Raw genomic sequence first — 15,086 nt, 5'->3', positions numbered from 1 at the left:
TCATTAAAGTGATGGAAAAGAATAAAAAGAAAAACATTCATTCTCAGCACTCACTCCTCAAATTTACTCATTAATCTTAGAATTGCTACATCTAGCTTTGTCTGCAACAGCTATGTTGATTTAATTTTCTTTTTTGGAGTTTGTCTGGGATAGTTATGTGTCGGGTTAGACCCTGAACAATGCGTCAGCGATTACATTGTTTTTTTCCTGCAATGTGACTTTAACCATCCAGGTTCCAGCACCGTGATAATTTTTCTCCCTATAGGGGCAGTGGGAAATAAATTGTTTTTTAGCCCCTGTAAGTTGTCTAGGATTTCCTTTGGGCCCTTGTCCTTGCTGAATTCTGAATTGAAATTGCTGGGTTTGATTAGCTTTGGGTTTGGGACCTGATCACTGGGTTCTTCGGTGAGTAGATCCACACTGACCTCACTTTTAGTTTTCTGGTGAGTCACACGAGTGCTGTTTACTTCAGGGCATTTTTGTTCTCCTTTTCCCTTTACTGTGGGGAGGGTCTCTTTGCTAATCTGCCCCATGTCCTCTGGGACATTACCACTCGCAGGTGCCTGTCCAGCTTTCCCTGCACTCCCCTGTGGCACTTCAACTAGGTGAGGCATCTCCCTCACTGTTGGTTTGCCTTTTTGGGAACTTTCCTTGTCCCTGCAGGTTTCTGTAAATGCTGTCAGCAGCCTTGGTAGGGTGCCTCTATCTGTATCTATCTATGTGTCTATAAGTAGTTATTCGTTAGCCGGGTATTTCTCCAGTGATACGTAACCTATTGATCACTGTTTGAAAGATATACTGCTTTGATTATATCAACTTTTTATCGTGTTTTAAAGGAAAGTGCGTGTGTGTGAGTATGAGTGGGTGAGTGTGCGTGAGAGTGTGAGAGAGTATGTGTAAGTATTTGAGTGTGTGTATGTGAGTGAGTGTGTGTGAGGGAACAAGAGTGTGATGTGAGTGAGTGAGTGTGAGAAAAAGTGTGTGTATGGGTGAGTGGGTGCTTCTGTGTGTGCTTGAATGTGTGTGACTGTGAGTGTATTTGTTGAGAGAATGAGTGTGTGTGAATGTATGTGTGTGAGTATCTGAGTGTGTATGCGAGTGTATGAGTGAGTGTGAATGTGTGAGAGTGTGTGTGAGTGCATGTGAGTGAGATTGTGTGTCTGAGAGTGTGATTGTGATAGAGTGTGTGATTGAGTGAGTATGAGTATGAGTGAGTATGAGTGAGTGTGTGATTGAGTGTGAGTGATTTGAATGTGATTAAGTGTGTGTGACTGAGTGTGTATTGATGTTAGTGTGATTGAGTGAGAGTGAGTATGTGAGTGTGATTGAGTGAGTATGTGAGTGTGATTGATGTGAGTGAGTATGAGTGTGAGTATGTGAGTGAATGAGTGAGTGTGAGTGAATGAGTGAGTGTGTGTGATTGAGCATGAGTGAGTGAGTGTGTGATTGAGTGAGTATGTGAGTGTGATCGATGTGAGTATGAGTGTGAGTATGTGAGTGAATGAGTGTGTGTGATTGAGTATGAGTGAGTGAGTGTGTGAGTGTGATTGAGTGAGTATGTGAGTGTGATGTTAGTGTGATTGAGTGAGTATGAGTGTGATTGATGTGAGTATGAGTGTGAGTATGAGTGAATGAGTGTGTGTGATTGAGTATGAGTGTGTGAGTGTGATTGAGTGAGTATGTGAGTGTGATGTTAGTGTGATTGAGTGAGTATGAGTGTGATTGATGAGTGGGTATGAGTGTGAGTATGTGAGTGATTGAGTGTGTGTGATTGATTGAGCATGAGTGAGTGAGTGTGTGAGTGTGATTGAGTGAGTATGAGTGTGAGTATGTGATTGATTGAGTATGAGTGAGTGAGTGTGTGTGATTGATGTGAGTGAGTATGAGTGTGAGTATGTGAGTGATTGAGTGTATGTGAGTGTGAGTGAGTATGAGTGAGTGAGTGTGTCTTGCTTCACTCAGCTCCATGCAAAACCTCTGCCGCTCCCAAGGCCGGGCAGATGGAGAAAGTGGGTGGGCAGAGTTTAACAGAAAGTTTTTGAAATGTTCCCGACACGTACATAACTAATGTGACTCATCCCGAAATCCACAGAATGAGGAAACGGAAGGTAATTTGATAAGGATCTGGTTTCCAGTAATTCTCAGCGCGTCTCAGCTTTGGTGCCTGGGGCTTTTCAGACCGGGAGATTTGCATAGAGCGGGTTGAGGCACCTTCCTAGTGCGCCCTGGGATCTTCCTGCTTCCTGCTGTTGTCAACGGAGCAGATAGATCATCGTCCTCTTCACTGTCACTGCAATGCAAGGTAGGACACAGAATAACCCCCAACTCCGGCTCTGGTAACGTGGCGTCAAACTCTGCCCCATTATATTTTACTGAGTTCTTTCATTATTATCAGCTGCGAGTGTGTATTCGCACCAACAGGCCCGCCGAATGTCAGCAATGAGTTTTAAGATGGAAAGGGTGAATCAGATTTTTAAAAAGTGTCGTTTTTAAACCAAATCGAGTACATTGACTGACTGGCTGGATGTTCCGCACTTTTAATAGGGAGTGAAGTGGAGTTTGTTTAACTTTCTCATTTGTCTCTTCCCATTGGTGGGGGAAACACGGCAGGACCGTGTGGTGACTTCGGCTCATTGTCTTGAATCGAGGGGCGATGTTTGCCCCTGTGTTTGGAGGGTCTCTACATTTTATTGGACAAAACTACTTTTTAACCTAGTGGATTAATGTTAAGAGTTAGTGTCGGCAGGATCAATGTAATCTCCTGGACTGGTTGCTACCCCTGAGGGAACCAGAGAGGAATTCTGTAGAGCGAATTCATTATAAAGAACCTCAGTTTTTATTTTTTACTGTTTGTTTTTGCCTTTCCCAGGAGGTGACATGTTTGTGTTGATGGGGTTGGGGGAGGGGAAGGAAGTGTCTCCCCTCAATACATCAGCATCATGTGTGTAAGACCAGCCTGCTGAACCAGTTGCTCTTTTCCTGGCTGACATTAAACAACAGTAACTTATATTTATATAGCGCCTTCAAGTGCTACGGATGTTAACTCGCTGGGGACTTTCTTGTAGCTCAACAGTGCAATGCGCTTAAATAAAAACAAGAAATTCTGGAATCACTCAGCAGGTCTGGCAGCATCTGTGGAGAGAGAAGCAGAGTTAACGTTTCAGGTCAGTGACCCTTCTTCGGAAGTAGCAAATATTAGAAATGTCAAAGGTTAAAAGCAAGTGAGCCGGGATGGGGCAAGAGATAATAAAGGAGGTGTAGATTGGACAAGGCCACATAGCTGACCAAGAGGTCATGGAGCAAAGGCAAACAATATGTTAATGGTGTGTTGAAAGACAAAGCATTAGTACAGATAGGGTGTTAACAAACTGAAGATTGAACAGCAGCAAGTACAAACATGAAAAAAAAACAGTGGGTAAGCAAAGTGAACAAACTACAATGAAATGAAATAAACAAAAGAAAAAAAATTGTTAAAAATGTAAGAGAAAAAAGAAAAAAGAACTAAAAAATAAAAGTAAAATGGGGGGCCCGTCATGCTCTGAAATTACTGAACTCAATGTTCAGACCGGCAGGCTGTAGTGTGTCTAATCGGAAAATGAGATGCTGTTCCTCAAGCTTGCGTTGATGTTCAGTGGAACACTGCAGCAAGCCCAGGATAGAGATGTGAGTATCAGAGGAGGGGGGAGTGTTGAAATGGCAAGCAACCGGAAGCTCAGGGTCCTTGCGGACTGAGCGGAGGTGTTCCACAAAGCAGTCACCCAGTCTGCGTTTGGTCTCCCCAACGTAGAGCAATGCACTTAGCGGCTATGACAGGTTCCAGCTCTTCAAAGTGAGATTGAAACCAGTCTGCATTCTGCTTCTCACGTTTGCCAAAGGTGGTCATTGCTGAGTCATAGATGGCGTCTCTGATGTGGGCCCACCTGGTCTCTGCATCCCCTGCAGGAGTGTTTTGAAGAGCTTTTTCAAGTGAATTTAGAAACTTATGTAACAGCTGTGGATAAGAAATTCTGTTAGTGTTGATGCGCGGGCGGCCCTTCTGCTTGGAGTGATGTAGCTTCTTTGGTTTGAGTCTAACTTTGCTGCACACCAGGGAGTGGTCGGTGTCGCAGTCCGCACTGTGGAAGCTGTGTGTGATTTGGACGCTGTTTATAGAGGCTCGCCTTGTGACGATGAGGTCCAGCTGGTGCCAGCGACGTGATCTTGGGTGCCTCCATGAAACCTGGTGACGGGGTTTAGTATGAACGAATGAGTTGGTGATGCAGAGGTTATGATAGGTACACAACTCCAGCAGTCCCTGTCCATTCTCATTCATCCTTCCAATGCCATAGCGCCCAAGGCAGGAGGGCCATGAGTCATGGTTGGCCCCAACCCTGGCGTTAAAGTCCCCCAGCAGGTACAAATGCTCGGTATTAGGAATGCTACTAGTGATATTATGGAGTTCCTCGTAGAACTGGTCTTTAACGTCAGGTGGGGAGCAGACTGTTGGAGCATAGATGCTGAGTAAGTGTACTGGACCAGAGGCAGTGAGCAGTCGGATGGACAGTATGCGTTCCGAGCCATTTGAAGGTGCCTATATCATGCTGAGCAAAGAGTTTCTGATGGCGAAGCCCACTCCGTGCTGTCTTGGTTCTTCAGGTTCCCTACCCTGCCAGAAGAAGGTGTAGTCTTGATCTCTTAGAGATCCGCTCGCAGGGAGGCGTGTCTCCTGAAGTGCTGCAATGTTCACATTGAGTCGACTGAGCTCGTTGTTAATGATGGCGGTCTTCTGAGAATCGTTGATTTGTGTAGGGTCTTCCAACAGGCCAGGACACATAGTTCTGATGTTCCAGCTTGCAAAACTGGTACCTTCTTTCCTTTTTTGGTCGTGCCGTTTGGTGCGGTGTTACAGTCCACTTGTCGGGCAGTGACCCTGAGCTCCAAGCACCCGTTGAAGCAGGTGGACTGTGGCGGGACAGAACCTTTCTGACCGGGGCCTGCCCGGTTTGAGGCGGGCGATAGCTGTCCAGTGTGATGTGATGACCTCTCCCACTGACAAAGGCAACCTGTGACACCCAATCTCTATGCCAATTGAGCTGGACTTATAACCCGTAACTGCTGCCTTTCGTGTTGTTTTGGTCGCTGTGAGGCGACTTTGGAGTGACCTCTCCATGGCGCATGCCTGGGCGGAATGTATGGAAGTTGTGAGGTGCCCAAGTGCCAAAACCCCCCTCTCGGCCTTCCTGGTGCGGTCCAAAGAAGTGCAGAGCACAACATTTGGCACCGGTATGGCTGCAGGAACTGCTGGAAACATGCCAAAGGTAGCAGTTAAAGTAGCCAGAAGCGCTGCACAAAGATCAGCCAGGCGCTGTGCAAATGACTACTGGCAACACCTGTGCAGTCATATTCAGCTGGCCTCCGACACCGGAAACATCAGAGGATTATATGATGGTATTAAGAGAGCTTTTGGTTCAACCATCAGGAAGATTGCGCCCCCCCCTCAAGTCTAAATCAGGGGACACGATCACTGACCAACGCAAGAAAATGGACTGCTGGGTGGAGCACTACCTAGAACTGTACTCCAGGGAAAATGTTGTCACTGATACCACCCTCAATGCAGCCCAGTCTCTGCCAGTCACGGATGAGCTGGATGAACAGCCAACAAAATCGGAACTCAGTGATGCCATTGATTCTCTAGCCAGTGGAAAAGCCCCTGGAAAGAACGGCATTACCCCTGAAATAATAAAGAGTGCCAAGCCTGCTATACTCTCAGCACTACATGAACTGCTTTGCCTGTGCTGGGATGAGGGAGCAGTACCACAGGACATGCGTGATGTCAATATCATCACCCTCTGTAAGATCAAGAGTGATCGCGGTGACTGCAACAACTACCGTGGAATCTCTCTGCTCAGCAGAGTGGGGAAAGTCTTCACTCGAGTCATTTTAAACAGACTTCAACGGCTGGCTGAGCGTGTCTACCCTGAGGCACAGTGTGGCTTTCGAGCAGAGAGATCCACCATTGACGTGCTGTACTCCCTTCGCCAGCCACAAGAGAAATGCCGTGAACAACAGATGCCCCTCTACGTTGCTTTAATAGATCTCACCAAAGCCTTTGACATTGTCAGCAGACATGGTCTCTTCAGACTACTAGAAAAGATCGGATGTCCACCAAAGCTACTAAGTATCATCACCTCATTCCATGATAATATGAAAGGCACAATTCAGCATAGCGGTGGTGCCTCATCAGACCCCTTTCCTATCCTGAGTGGCATGAAACAGGGCTGTGTTCTCGCACCCACACTGTTTGGGATCTTCTTCTCACTGCTGCTCTCACATGCGTTCAAGTCTTCAGAAGAAGGAATTTTCCTCCACACAAGATCAGGGGGCAGGTTGTTCAACTTTGCCCGTCTTAGAGCGAAGACCAAAGTACGGAAAGTCCTCATCAGGGAACTCCTCTTTGCTGATGATGCTGCATTAACATCCCACACAGAAGAGTGTCTGCAGAGACTCATCGACAGGATTGCGGCTGCCTGCAATGAATTTGGCCTAACTATCAGCCTCAAGAAAACGAACATCATGAGACAGGACGTCAGAAATGCTCCATCCATCAATATCAGTGACCACGCTCTGGAAGTGGTTCAAGAGTTCACCTACCTAGGCTCAACTATCACCAGTAACCTGTCTCTCAATGCAGAAATCAACAAGTGCATAGGAAAGGCTTCCACTGCTATGTCCAGACTTGCCAAGAGAGTGCGGGAAAATGGCGCAATGACAAAAGTCCGAGTGTTTCGAGCCTATGTCCTCAGTACCTTGCTCTGCAGCAGCGAGGCCTGGACAACATATGTCAGCCAACAGCGACGTCTCAACTCATTCCATCTTCGCTGCCGCCAGAGAATCCTTGGCATCAGGTGGCAGGACCGTATCTCCAACACAGAAGTCCTCGAGGCGGCCAACATCCCCAGCATGTACACCCTACTGAGCCTGCGGTGCTTGAGATGGCTTGGCCATGTGAGCCACATGGAAGATGGCAGGATCCCCAAGGACGCATTGTACAGCGAGCTCGCCACTGGTATCAGACCCACTGGCCATCCATGTCTCCGCTTTAAAGCCGTCTGCAAACGCGACGTGAAGTCCTGTGACATTGATCACAAGTCTGGGAGTCAGTTGCCAGCGTTCGCCAGAGCTGGTGAACAGCCATAAAGGCGGGGCTAAAGTGTGGCGAGTCGAAGAGACTTGGCAGTTGGCAGGAAAAAAGACAGAAGCGCAAGGGGAGAGCCAACTGTGTAACAGCCCCGACAACCAATTTTATCTGCAGCACCTGTGGAAGGGTCTGTCACTCTAGAATTGGCCTTTATAGCCACTCCAGGTGCTGCTCCACAAACCACTAACCACCTCCAGGCGCTTACCCATTGTCTCTGGAGACAAGGAGGCCAAGGAAGAAGAAGGTATAGCGCCTTTAAAACATTCCACCTCGCTTCACAGGAGCATTATAAATCAAAATATCACATCGAGCCACGTAAGGAGATATTAGGTCAGATGACCAAAAGCTTGGTCAAAGGGGCAGGTTTTAAGGAGGAAAGTGAGGGAGAGAGGCAGAGGGATATAGGGAGGGAATTCCAGAGCTTAGGGCCTCTGCAGCTAAGGGCACTGTCACCAATGGTGGAGCAATTAAAATCAGGGATGCTCAAGAGGCCAGAATTAGAGAAGCACAGATATCTCAGAGAGTTGTGGGGCTGGAGGAGATTAGAGATAGGGAGGGGTGAGACCATGGAGGGATTTGAAAACTAGGATAAGAATTTTAAATCAAGGCATTGCTTGACCAGGAGCCAGTGTAGGTCAGCGAGCAGTGGGGGTGATAGGGGCACCGAGTTAAGACATGGGCAGCAGAGATTTGGATGACTTCAAGTTTATAGAGGGTACAATGTGGGAGACCAGCCAGGAGTGTGTTGGAATAGTTAATTCAAGAGGAACAAAGGCATGAATGAGGGTTTCAGCAGCAGATGAGCTGAGACAGGGGTGAAGTCAAAGAACAAAGAACAGTACAGCACAGGAACAGGCCATTCGGCCCTCCAAGCCTGCGCCGATCTTGATGCCTGTCTAAACTAAAACATTCTGCACTTCCGGGGACCGTATCCCTCTATTCCCATCCTATTCATGTATTTGTCAAGATGTCTCTTAAACGTCGCTATCGTACCTGCTTCCACCACCTCCCCCAGCAGCAAGTTCCAGGCACTTACCACCCTCTGTGTAAAGAACTTGACTCGCACATCCCCTCTAAACTTTGCCCTCTCACCTTAAACCTATGTCCCCTAGTAACTGACTCTTCCACCCTGGGAAAAAGCTTCCACTCTGTCCATGCCGCTCATAACTTTGTAAACCTCTATCATGTCGCCCCTCCACCTCCGTCGTTCCAGTGAAAACAATCCGAGTTTATCCAACCTCTCCTCATAGCTAATGCCCTCCAGACCAGGCAACATCCTGGTAACCCTCTTCTGTACCCTCTCCAAAGCCTCCACGTCCTTCTGGTAGTGTGGCGACCAGAATTGCACGCAATATTTTAAGTGTGGCCTAACTAAAGTTCTGTACAGCTGCAACATGACTTGCCAATTTTTATACTCTATGCCCCGACCGATGAAGGCAAGCGTGCCGTATGCCTTCTTGACTACCTTATCCACCTGCGTTGCCACTTTCAGTGACCTGTGGACCTGTACGCCCAGATCTCTCTGCCTGTCAATACTCAGGTGATGTTTCGCTGGTGAAAATAGGTGGTTTTAATGATGGCATAATGGGTGGTTGGAAGCCCATTCCGGAGTCAATTATGACACTAAAGTTGCAAACAAGTCTGGTTTAGTCTCAGACAGTTGCCAGGGAGAGGAATGGAGTCAGTAGATAGGGAACAGAGTTTGGAGCGTGGACCAAAAACAATGACTTCGGTCTTCCCAATATTTAATTGGAGGAAATTTCTGATCATCCAGTATTGGATGTCGGATAAGCAGTTTGATAACTAGCAACAGTAAAGGAATAGAGAGAAGTGGTGGTGAGGTAGAGCTGTCATCAGCATACATGTGAAAACTAGTGCTGTGCTTTCAGATGATGTCGCCGAGGGGCAGCATGTAGGTGAGAAATAGGAGGGGTTCAATGATAGATCCTTGGGGGACACCAGAGGTAACAGTGCTGGAATGAGAAGAGAATCTGGCTACGATTGGATAGATAAGAATAGAACCAGATTGAAGCAGTCTCACCTAGCTAGGTGATGGTGGAGAGATGTTGGAGGAGGATGGTGTGGTCAACATTGGTAAAGGCTGCTGACAGGTCGAGAAGGAAGAGGAGGGAAAGGTTACCTTTGTCACAGTCACTTGTGACTAAGCTGTCTTGGTACTGTGGCAGAGGAGGGATTCAAACATGGAGTTCTGGGAAAGATGGGAATGGATTTGGGAGGAGACAACGCATTCAGGGACTTTGGAGAGGAAAGGGAGGTTGGAGATAGGGTGGCGGTTTACCAGGACTGTGGGGTCAAAGGTTAGTTTTTTTGAGGAGAGGGGTGATGACGGCAGATTTACAGGTGAGAGGGATAACACCTGAAGAGAGAACCATTAACAATATTGGCTAACATGCGGACCAAGAAGAGAAGTTGGGTGAGGGAACAGGAGGTGGGTCTTATGGACAAGATGAGCCCAGAGAGAGCATGAGGGGAGATAGGAGAGAAATTAGGGAAAGATGTGAGTTCAGGGCTAGGGCAATGAGCACCATTAGAGGACGTTTGGCCAGGTGGGCTAGTGGTAGGGAAGGTGCAGCTGATTGGATGGTCTCAATCTGAGTGACAAAGAGGTCCGTGATCTCCTTGCACTTATTGTTTGAGGTGAGGGTGGAGGATGATCCTGAAATAGTGAACAGTTTTAGCAGGACCTGATATTGCTTTAGTGGACCAGCCAGATATGATGGTGAAAGACTAAACCAGTTGTCCACCATATCCTTTCAAGTCTGCATCCCTTCAACTTAAGGGAACGGAGATGAGGGCCGTACCAGGGAGAACAGCCAGGGTGAGAGAGAGTAATGGTTTTATTGGGGACCGGGGGATCAAAGGTGAGGTGAGGGTGCAGTTGAGCAAATCCGTCGCTGCAGAAATGTTGTAGCGAACAGAGGGCTAAAGGTTAGATTTTTGGGATTTTGAAAGTGCAGCAAATTCAATCCACACACATGATGGTGAAAAGGCAGGTTTGCAACAGGTGTACAAAAATAGGTGACAAAATGCTAAGCTATAAATAGAAATAAAAGAATTGATTATAACAGTTTTCTGAATAAATTAATTAGGTTCTGTGGTACTCAGCCAGAAAGTGTGTGTACATAAGGCGAAGACAGAATTGGCTTTGTTGCACAGAGCTGGACTGGGCTTGGCTGGGCTGAACTGGACAGCGCTTGGCTGGGCTGGGATGAGCTGGGCTGGGTTGGACCAGGCTGCACTGGGCTTGGCTGGGCTGAAGTGGGCCAGCTGGGCTTGGCCGGGCTGAACTGGGTTGGGCCAGGCTGCATTGGGCTTGGCTGGGCTGGACCAGGCTGGACTGGGCTTGACTGTGTTGAACTGGGCTAAACCGGGCCAGGCTGGACTTGATTGGGCTGAGCTGGGTTGAACCGGACTGCCCTTTGCTTGGCTAGGCTGAACCAGGCTTGGCTGGTATTACGACCAGGTATGAAAGGTGTCTAGGGGTTTGTTACTATCTTCACCTGGTCTTAGTGTAACAGGGTTTAATTTTAAACACACTATGTTTTGAGCTCCCCTTTTCATGAATCTTTGTTCACAATTTTCCAATTATAAGACAAAGAAACCAATTCACACAGGCTTTATGAGGTTTAAAGAAGAAAGATGAAATTTATTAAACCTTAAACTTAAACTCTAATACGGTTAATGCCTATGGATATACGCCGCGCCCACGCTAGCATGCACACGCGATGCACACATGCAAATAGGGACAGAAAAGATAAGTAGTACAGTTTGAGGCAATATCTTGTTATTGTTTCTCGGGCTCGCTGTAATCCTTGATTGAAGATATGGTCTTGCGTTTCGTTGGGGCCCAGTAGTCATCTTAAAATCTTGTTCACGTGAGTTTTGCGTGTTTTCACAAGATTCAGTTCCGTGGGAAGGAGATGGAAGCAGGCAGACAGCAGAGGCTGTAATTCTTGCTTCAGTTCCAGGAGAGATCTTTACTCTATGAGCACACGGCTTTGTCGATTCAGAATCCTTTGTTGGGAGATCAAATTCAAAAAAACTCCCAGGTTGCCCAGCAGGTTAGTCATGTGACTAGCTCCTTATATGGAACAGTCTCTCCTGCGAGATTGGTGGATTGTATCTCAGCAGTCTCTGGAATGCTAGCTCCCCCCATCTTCAGCGTCTGGTAATCAAAAGTTCATTGTTGGTTGAATGAGTCAGGGCATGGCCCTTTGTCCCTTGTTTCAACACTGTCGGTTACTATGGAAATGTCTTTCCAGTCAGCAGCTTGCAATTTTAAGTTTTAATGTTCATGTGGCGAAATCATGTGTGCCTCAATCTTGGCAGGTGGGGGGTTTGCCTGATGCTGGGCTGAGTTGAACTGGGTCGGGCTTGGCTCGGTTGAGCTGGGATGGACCAGGTTGCGCTGGGCTGGGCTGCACTGGGCTGGACCGGGCTGCACTGGGCTGGGCTTGGCTGAACTGAGCTGGGTTGGACCAGGCTGAGCTGGGCTGTGATCCCACATTTACTGGCCAAACTCTCACATGATAACTTTGGTGAGATCCAAGAGGATACTTAGATGGGTTCATGGGCCATTTAGCTCCTTGGGTCTGTTCTTCTATTCAATGAGATCTTGCCTGATCTGGGACCTAACGTCATATAGCCACCTTTACATCTTAATACCTTTTGGTTAACAAAAATCTATCAATCACAGATTTATAATTAACAATTGATCTAGCATCAGTTGCCATTTGTGGAAGAGGGTTCATTGTGAGACTCTCAATCTTGCTTACAAAGGATGCTGTCTGTCCCCCAACTATTAACACATTACACCCTCTCCTCCTCCTGCCTTTAGACAGCCTCCTGCTCCAAGGTATCATGGTCATCATTCTGGCTGTCCTTCACAGAATCATAGATCTTTATGGTACCGAAAGAGGCCATTCAGTCCATTGTGTCCATGTCAGCTGAAAAAGAGCTATCCAGCTTAATCCCACTTTGCAACTCTTGATCCATAACCTTGTGGGTTACAGCACTTCAAATACATATCCAAGTATCTTTCTGACAGTCTTCATCCTTATCCTCAGGGGTAGCCAATACATTGTGCCAGTTTCTGCAGATCCTCGTTCTCTATTTCACCTGAGTTCCCCGTACTCTGTACACGATCGGTCACACCAGTCCCATGCTGATCCTGCACCTCTCTACGAGATGTGATCAAGGTGTGAAGCAAACTGTCCGATACTGCTCTCCCTCCTTATGTGTCTCCAACTCGCACTCCAGCTCAAAGATTGTGAGCCAGAGATTTGAGATAGAGACATCTACTGCAGATGTGTTCGTTCAGGATAGCTTCACAGTTCACATACTCCCACATACTGCAATCCAGACACACAACCTGCTCCACCATAACTTAGTCTAGATTATTTACATCTACTTTTTAAGTTTAAGTTTCTTTTTACACATTAACTTGCATTAAGTACTGAAACACTGGACAAAATTTTAAATACTTACTGCCTCAGCCTACACAATCTTATTAGAGGCAAAAAACAGCACCTCATTTCCACTCTCCACTGAGTTCCTACTCTCACCAAATTCCCAAATTTTACATTCTGTTTATGATGCACTCCATTTATGATCATTCTCTGTGACCACGACATTAATATGATGACACTAAATTAGGAGAGACCGTAAGTAATGCATTGGGAGAAGGAAGTTACAGAGGGACATAGAAAAACTCAATGAGTGGGCAAATGGATTTCCATGTGGGGAAGTGTGAGGTCAGCAGCTTTGAAAGAAAGAAATGCATTTATATAGCGCCTTTCATGACCAACGGACATCTCAAGTCACTTTACTGCCAATGAAGTACTTTTGAAGGGAAGTCACTGCTGCAATGTAGGAAAAACAGCAGCTAATTTGTGCACAGCAAGCTCCCACAAACAACAATGTGATAATGACTGGATAATCTGTTTTTGTGATGTTGATTGAGGCATAAATATTGGCCACAATACTGGGGATAACTCCCCTGCTCTTCTTCAAAATATTGCTATGGGATCTTTTATATCCACCTAAGGGCCACAGTTTAACGCCCCATCCAAAAGCCAGCACCTCCAACAGTGCAGCACTCTCTCAGTACTGCACTGTCACGACAGCCTTGATTTTTGTGCTTAAGCCCTGGAGTGGGACCTGAACCCACAACCTTCTGCTTCAGAGGCGAGAAAGCCATCAACTGCATAGAGAGATACAGCACTGAAACAGGCCCTTCAGCCCACTGAGTCTGTGCTGACCAACAACCACACATTTATACTAATCCTATATTAATCCCATATTCCCTAACACATCCCCACCATTCTCCTACCACCTACCTACACTAGGGGCAATTTACCTATCAACCTACAAGTCTTTGGCTGTGGGAGGAAACCGGAGTACCCGGAGAAAACCCACGCAGTCACAGGGAGAACTTGCAAACTCCGCACAGGCAGTACCCAGAATCGAACCCGGGTCCCTGGAGCTGTGAGGCTGCGGTGCTAACCACTGGGCCACCCCACTGTGCAACTGAGCCACAGCTAACACCTAAGAAAGATCATTAAGAGTATTTTATGAACCAAAGTGACTCCTGACAACTCAGCGGCCTGCCGACATCATCAGAGCGCTCCAAGCTGCACACATGCGCAAACGATCTCCTGCTCTCAGTGAGATGCTGCACATGCGCAGCCTACTTCTTGCCAGGACTAATTGGCACATGCGCGGGAAAACGTCATTGTGTAATCGAGCAGCTGAATGAGACACTTTGAGGCTCGATCCCCATTACTTGCTCCCCCCGCCTGCTTCTCTCCACTCAGCTACTTTCTCCCGCGCCACTGGCTGCTCTCCCCCTCAGCTCCAGGCCTCAACCTTTCTCCCCACCGGCCGCTTCCCCCCCTCAGCCGCTCGCTCCAGACCTTGTCACTGCTCCCCCCCACTCCCCTCGACCGGTTGTTCCCCGCTTCCCACCCCCTCCTTCAGCCGCTGGCACTAGGCCGCACCACTTCCCTCCTCTTGGCCGTTCGCTTCTACGTTGCCCTGTCACCCCTCACAGCCCACCTTGCTTCTTCGGGGCAGCGCGCGGGGAACAATCAAAGGTGGGAGTGGCCGAGAGGAGGGAAGTGGCCTGGCCTGGAGCTAGTGCCTGTATTCACCAAAGAGAAGGACTTGGTGGATGATGAGCCTCGGGAAGGGAGTGCAGATAGTCTCAGTCATCTCATTATCAAAAAGGAGGAGGTGTTGGGTGCCTTGCAAAGCATTAAGGTAGATAAGTCCCCAGGGCCTGATGGGATCTACCCTAGAATACTGAGGGAGGCAAGGGAAGAAATTGCTGGGGCCTTGACAGAAATCTTTGCATCCTCATTGGCTACAGGTGAGATCCCAGAGGACTGGAGAATAGCCAATGTTGTTCCTTTGTTTATGAAGGGTAGCAAGGATAATGCAGGAAATTATAGGCCGGTGAGCCTTACGTCAGTGGCAGGGAAACTATTAGAGAGGATTATTCGGGACAGGATTTACTCCCATTTGGAAACAAACAAACTTATTAGCGAGAGACAGCATGGTTTTGTGAAGGGGAGGTCATGTCTCACTAATTTGATTGAGTTTTTTGAGGAAGTGACAAAGATGATTGATGAAGGAAGGGCAGTGGATGTTATCTATATGGACTTCAGTAAAGCCTTTGACAAGGTCCTGCATGGCAGACTGATACAAAAGGTGAAGTCACACGGGATCAGAAGTGAGCTGGCAAGATGGATACAGAACTGGCTCGGTCATAGAAGACAGAGGGTATCAGTGGATGGGTGTTTTTCTGAATGGAGGGATGTGACTAGTGGTGTTCCACAGGGATCAGTGCTGGGACCTTTGCTGTTTGTAGTATATATAAATGATTTGG

The 15,086-nt window shown here is 47.4% G+C and overlaps 1 protein-coding gene across 2 annotated transcripts in view; it reads left to right on the top strand.

Annotated features, from left to right (window-relative positions):
* Positions 1–1,944: 1,944 nt before the first annotated feature.
* Positions 1,945–15,086, top strand: part of traf3ip2a (TRAF3 interacting protein 2a) — a 96,878-nt gene continuing 83,736 nt past the window's right edge. The window contains exon 1 of one of the 2 annotated variants that reach the window (XM_068027384.1): positions 1,945–2,302. In XM_068027384.1, coding sequence (XP_067883485.1) covers positions 2,296–2,302 — 7 coding nt within the window. In that variant the 5' untranslated portion in view covers positions 1,945–2,295. The remainder of the gene's footprint in view (positions 2,303–15,086) is intronic. The other variant, XM_068027388.1, reaches the window with a different exon arrangement.

The sequence above is a fragment of the Heterodontus francisci genome, chromosome 3 (assembly GCF_036365525.1).
Source record: "Heterodontus francisci isolate sHetFra1 chromosome 3, sHetFra1.hap1, whole genome shotgun sequence".
NCBI classification, from domain to species: Eukaryota; Metazoa; Chordata; class Chondrichthyes; order Heterodontiformes; family Heterodontidae; genus Heterodontus; species Heterodontus francisci.
The sequence above is the reverse complement of the archived record's forward strand: the minus strand, read 5'-3'. Positions and strand labels throughout refer to the sequence as shown.